This window comes from Salvelinus sp. IW2-2015, unplaced genomic scaffold (assembly GCF_002910315.2).
Source record: "Salvelinus sp. IW2-2015 unplaced genomic scaffold, ASM291031v2 Un_scaffold9732, whole genome shotgun sequence".
Lineage (NCBI taxonomy): Eukaryota > Metazoa > Chordata > Actinopteri > Salmoniformes > Salmonidae > Salvelinus > Salvelinus sp. IW2-2015.
The window spans coordinates 5,321-12,219 of NW_019950990.1; the positions used below are offsets into that span (position 1 = coordinate 5,321).

General features: G+C 40.7%; 1 protein-coding gene across 1 annotated transcript; it reads left to right on the forward strand.

The window, feature by feature from the left end:
• The first annotated feature begins 2,130 nt into the window (after nucleotides 1-2,130).
• On the forward strand, nucleotides 2,131-5,692 carry id4 (inhibitor of DNA binding 4). Its single transcript, XM_024145644.2, has 2 exons — nucleotides 2,131-2,809; nucleotides 5,634-5,692. The coding sequence occupies exons 1-2, from the start codon at nucleotides 2,441-2,443 to the stop codon at nucleotides 5,652-5,654; spliced, it is 390 nt and encodes a 129-aa protein (XP_024001412.1). The 5' UTR covers nucleotides 2,131-2,440; the 3' UTR covers nucleotides 5,655-5,692.
• The last annotated feature ends 1,207 nt before the right edge of the window (nucleotides 5,693-6,899 follow it).

The following is a 6,899-nucleotide window of genomic DNA, read 5'->3' on the forward strand; positions in this document are numbered from 1 at the left end:
GCAGCGTGTGCAAAATACATTTCTCTTTTATTTTAGAGAAAAGGAAAAAACAGCAACGAACACTTTAACAAACTGAAACAACACAGATCGTGAAGCTATAGACGTAAGTGCACACACAAGCTACAAACGTACAACATAGACAATTACCCACATTAACCTAGTGGCCTATGGCTGTCTTAAATATGGCTCCCAATCAGAGACAATTAATGACATCTGTCTCTGATTGAGAACCATTCAGGCAACCATAGACACAGCTAGACACCTACACTAAACACAAACCCATCTACTCTACTTAACCCCCTAAAACCATACAACCACCCTAGACAATACAAAAACACATACATTCCCATGTCACACCCTGACCTAACTAAAATAATAAAGGAAAACAAAGAATACTAAGGCCAGGGCGTGACCAGTGGAGTTCTTCCTCTGGACCGGGTGCAGCACAGACGTCAAATTGGAGGGAGAGAGGATTGCCATAATTAATATACAGCTTCAAAAATGGTTTGGTGATGAAGAATAGAAACGTTTCCTTTGCTCACCAGCAATGGGGCAGACATCAAACAACAGTTACTAGCATAGGCCTGCTGGCTTTTGGTATGTCAAAATTGGTTTAATTTACAATTGACTTATGCATTTGGAATTGTTGTTAAAATGTATTATTACAGAATCAAAATGTGTTGTAGACAAAACAATGAAAAGGGCTGTCTGGTAGCCTCAATAAATAGACAGAGGTTTGTAGTTGAACAAGTCATTGCTGTAATGTTTTTGTTTTACTTGACTTGAGACTTGACTTGAAAAAAACGTGTCACTTGAATTGCTCTTAGAATGCACGACTTGGACTTGACTCGAGACTCGACCTGTTCTACCTGGGTCTCGACCTGGTCTACCTGGGTCTCGGCCTGTTCTACCTGGGTCTGACCTGTTCTACCTGGCTCGACCTGTTCTACCTGGGTCTCGACTTTCTACTGGGTCTCGACCTGTTCTACCTGGGTCTCGCCTGTTCTACCTGGGTCTCGACCTGTTCTACCTGGGTCTCGGCCTGTTCTACCTGGGTCTCGACCTGTTCTACCTGGGTCTCGACCTGTTCTACCTGTGTCTCGACCTGTTCTACCTGGGTCTCGACCTGTTACCTGGGTCTCGACCTGTTCTACCTGGGTCTCGACTGATCTACCTGGGTCTCGACTGATCTACCTGGGGTCTCGCCTGTTCTACCTGGGTCTCGACCTGTTCTACCTGGGTCTCGACCTGTTTCTACCTGAGTCTCGACCTGTTCTACCTGGTCTCGACCTGTTCTACCTGGGTCTCACCTGTTCTACCTGGGTCTCGCCTGTTCTACCTGGGTCTCGACCTGTTCTACCTGTGTCTCGACCTGTTCTACCTGGTCTCGACCTGTTCTACCTGGGTCTCGACCTGTTCTACCTGGGTCTCGACTTGAGACCTGGACTTTGTGACTTGCTTGTGACTCCAATAATAATGACTTGGTTGGTCCCACTTCTGCCCCCTATGGTCGGGTTTGAAGGCATGCAGGCCAGAAAGTTAATGTCATTTATTCTAAAAATGTCTAGAAGCATTTCACTGCACTGTTGAGAGGTAGCTGGATAGAAGCATTTCACTGCACTGTTGAGAGGTAGCTGGTTAGAAGCATTTCACTGCACTGTTGAGAGGTAGCTGGATAGAAGCATTTCACTGCACTGTTGAGAGGTAGCTGGCTAGAAGCATTTCACTGCACTGTTGAGAGGTAGCTGGCTAGAAGCATTTCACTGCACTGTTGAGAGGTAGCTGGCTAGAAGCATTTCACCTTTTACTCCCTGTTGTATCTTGTGTAGGAAAATTGAATTCATGTACAAAATATAAAGTATAAAGTATAAATATATGTTTTATGATGGATGATAATCAGTTTACACAGAATTATTGCATTTCATATGCTCCGGACTCCTTACTGATTAGATGTTATATATCCGACCACACACACACGCACGCACGCACGCACGCACGCACGCACACAAACACACACACACACACACACACACACACACACACAAACCTTCGACAGGCGTCACCCTCCGCAGCGCAGAGGCAGGCACGCATTTCTATAGGGTGGTGTTGTTCCATCATGGGCACCGGGCGGCTCGTGATTGACCGGTTTCTCTCCCGTACTGTCAACCAGCAGGGCGCCGGCGCCTCCCCTTCCCATATAAGTGAACGGAATCTATTCATTCTTCACGCTGTGCTTGGTGAAGTAGAACCGACTGGTCCACGGGATGTTGACAGAATAAAATCTACTACTTWTGAAGTATTTTRGTCGACCGTTTTCTTTTGGTAGTTTGGCTTTTACGTCGCTCATAGCCATCTTCATCGCCGACACATAATCTCCGGTATTTGGTACCAAGTGATTGTTTTCTCTCTACCCCGCCGTACCGGGTGCGTTATTATCGAAATGAAGGCTACTACTTCCGTCCGCTTCCAGAAGGATACCTCAAGRAGCGGCGGCGACGAGCTTTCGTTACACTACCTCTCGGATCACAGCCTGAACATCGCCCGYTCTCGGTTGCAGGAAGAAGAGCAGCTGTGTCTGCAGGACGATATGAACCACTGTTACAGTCGCCTCAAGCGCCTCGTACCCACCATACCGCGGGATAAGAAAGTCAGCAAAGTGGAGATCCTTCAGCACGTCATAGATTACATCTTGGACCTGCAGCTAGCGCTGGAGACYCACCCTTCTCTCCTGAAACAACAGACCGGGACATGCCCGCCGTCCCCCGRCTCTAACCGGACACCACTAACGGTTCTCAACACAGACCACCAGGTAAGAAGCGATGGCACACGACGTCAATTCAACGTCTATTCCACGTTGGTTCAACAATGAAATGACGTGGAAACAACGTTGATTCAACCAGTGTGTGCCCAGTGGCGTGGTCGAGAAGACTATATATAGATTGGGTGGTGTGTATCAGTGGCGTTGTCCTTTTCAAGTCAGGAGACTCCTGTATTGTAGAATAACAAATGGCCTTGTTTATGTTGTTGTGGGAAACATCGTATTGACACGAGACACATGTTTATTGAAACATTGTATTGACAGAGACCAATTTTATTTAACATCGTATTGACAGAGACCACATGTTATTGAAACATCGTATTGACAGAGTCACATTTTTATTGAACATCGTATTGACAGACACATGTTTTGAAACATCGTATTGACAGAGTCACATGTTATTGAAACATCGTATTGACAGAGTCACATGTTATGAAACATCGTATTGACAGACCACATTTTATTGAAACATCGTATTGACAGAGTCCACATTTTATTGAACATCGTAATTGGCAGAGACACATGTTTATTGAAACATCGTTTGACAGACCATGTTATTGACACATCGTATTGACAGAGTCACATTTTTATTGAACATCGTATTGACAGAGTCACATTTTATTGAAACATCGTATTGACAGAGTCACATTTTATTGAAACAATCGTATTGACAGAGTCACATTTTATTGAAACATCGTATTGACCAGAGTCACATGTTATTGAACATTGTATTGAAGAGTCACATGTTTTGAACATTGTATTGACAGAGAAACATGTTATTGAAACATCGTATTGAACGAGAAACATGTTATTGAAAACAGATCGTATTGACAGAGAAACATGTTATTGAAACATCGTATTGACAGAGAAACATGTTATTGAAAATCGTATTGACAGAGACACATGTTATTGAAACATCGTATTGACAGAGACACATGTTATTGAGACATCTTATTGACAGAGCACATGTTATTGAAACATCGTATTGACAGACACATGTTATTGAAACATCGTATTGACAGAGACAATGTTATTGAAACATCGTATTGACAGAGACAATGTTATTGACACATCGTATTGACAGAGACCATGTTATTGAATCGTATTGACAAATACTGTTATTGAACATCGTATTGACAGAGCACATGTTATTGAAACATCGTATTGACAGAGACAACATGTTATTGAGACATCGTATTGACAGAGACACATGTTATTGAAACATCGTATTGACAGAGACATGTTATTGAAACATCGTATTGACAGAGACACATGTTATTGAGAAACATCGTATTGACAGACACATGTATTTAAACATCGTATTGACAGAGACTCATGTTATTGAAACATCGTATTGACAGACACATGTTATTGAACATCGTATTGACAGAGACATGTTATTGAAACATCGTATTGACAGAGACATGTTATTCGACACATCGTATTGACAGAGACATGTTATTGAACATCGTATTTGACAGAGAACTGTTATTGACAACATCGTATTGACAGAGACACATGTTATTGAAACATCGTATTGAACAGACACATGTTATTGAAACATCGTATTGAACAGACACAAATGGTTATTGAAAGGCATATAAGATCATTTCTAGTGGCAGTGGTTGTGCATGTGAAAGACAGACCTGTGCTTAGGTGAAGGAGTCTGTAGTCTGTTGTGGTCCTGCTGCGATGCTCTCAGAGATGTTAAGTTGTTGTGTCCTGCTGTGATGCTCTCAGATCAAGTCATGTTATTTAAGGTCTGTGTTGTGGTCCTGCTGTGTGCTCTCAGATCAGAGTTAAGTTGTGTTTGGTCCTGCTGTGATGCTCTCAGATCAGATGTTAATTGTGTTGTGTAGTTGTGTGTGCCTGCTGTGATGCTCTCAGATCAGAGTTAAGTTGTGTTGTGGTATCTGGTGCTGCTGTGATGCTCTCAGATCAGAGTTTAAGTTGTGTTGTGGTCCTGCTGTGATGCTCTCAGATCAGAGTTAAGTTGTGTTGTGGTGGTCCTGTGTTGTGGTCCTGCTGTATGCTCTCAGATCAGAGTTAAGTTGTGTTGTGGTCCTGCTGTGATGCTCTCAGATCAGAGTTAAGTTGTGTTGTGGTGAAGGGTCCTGTCATGGAGTCAACACGTTTGTGTCACCCCTTACCTGACTCTCGACTGCAGGTATGTTCATTCTGTATAGCTCGTGGTTTTGTCCCCTTACCTGACTCATAGACTGCAGGGTAGTGTTCATTCTCTGTATAGCTCGTGGTTTGTGTCCCCTTACCTGACTCATAGACTGCAGGGTAGTGTTCATTCTCTGTATAGCTCGTGGTTTTGTCCCCTTCCTGACTCATAGACTGCAGGGTAGTGTTCATTCTCTGTATAGCTCGTGGTTTGTGTCCCCTTACCTGACTCATAGACTGCAGGGTAGTGTTCATTCTCTGTATAGCTCGTGGTTTGTGTCCCCTTACCTGACTCATAGACTGCAGGGTAGTGTTCATTCTCTGTATAGCTCGTGGTTTTGTCCCCTTACCTGACTCATAGACTGCAGGGTAGTGTTCATTCTCTGTATAGCTCGTGTTTGTCCCCTTACCTGACTCTAGACTGCAGGGTATATTCATTCTCTGTATAGCTCGTGGTTTATGTCCCTTACCTGACTCTAGACTGCAGGGTAGTGTTCATTTCTCTGTATAGCTCGTGGTTTGTGTCCCTTACCTGACTCATAGACTGCAGGGTATGTTTCATTCTCTGTATAGCTCGTGGTTTTGTGTCCCCTTACCTGACTCATAGACTGCAGGGTAGTGTTCATTCTCTTTCCCCTTATTTCAGAGGATGTCAACAGGCCAATAGGAGGACTCCGTTTTGTGTCGCTGAGAAATGGTGAGTAGGATCCTATTATTCTGGTTTAAATCTGCTTCACAATGGGTGTGTTCTCTTCAATGAAATAGACCTTCATTCACCAGGATTAGTATTAGTATGAGTAGTAACTAGCAGTAGTATTATTATGAGTGGTACTAGCAGTAGTATTATTATGAGTAGTACTAGCAGTATTATTAGTATGAGTAGTACTAGCAGTATTATTATTATGAATAGTACTAGCAGTATTATTATTATGAGTAGTACTAGCAGTATTATTATTATGAGTGGTACTAGCAGTATTATTATTATGAGTAGTACTAGCAGTATTATTATTACAAGTAGTGCTAGCAGTATTATTAATATTACTATGAGCAGTATTATTATTATTATGAGTAGTACTAGCAGTATTATCATTATGAGTAGTACCAGCAGTATTATTATTATTATTATTATTAATATTATGAGTAGTACTATCACTAGTATTATTATGAGTAGTACTAGCAGTATTATTAGTATGAGTAGTACTAGCAGTACTATTATTATGAGTAGTACTAGCAGTATTAGTATTATGGGTAGTACTCGCAGTATTATGAATATGAGTAGTACTAGCAGTATTAGTATTATGAGTAGTACCATCACTATTAGTATTATGAGTAGTACTAGCAGTATTATTATTATGAGTAGTACTAGCAGTATTATTATTATGAGTGGTACTAGCAGTATTATTATAATGATTAGTACTAGCAGTATTATTATTACAAGTAGTACTAGCAGTATTATTAATATTATTATGAGCAGTATTATTATTATTATGAGTAGTACTAGCAGTTATCATTATGAGTAGTACCAGCAGTATTATTATTATTATTAATAGTATGAGTAGTACTATCACAAGTATTATTATGAGTAGTACTATCAGTATTATTACTATGAATAGTATTATTATTATTATTAATAGTATGAGTAGTACTATCAGTATTATTATTATGAATAGTACCAGCAGTATTATTAGTATTATTACGAGTAGTATTATTATTAGTATTATGAGTAGTACTAGCAGCATAAGTATTATTATGAGTATTATTATTATTATTATGGGTGGTACTAGTAGTAGAGTAGTACTAGAAGTTTTATTACCATGAGTTGTACTAGCAGTATTATTGTTATTATTATTGTGAGTAGTAGTAGCAGTATTATTATGAGTAGTAGTAGTAGTAGGAGTAGTAGTAGCAGTAG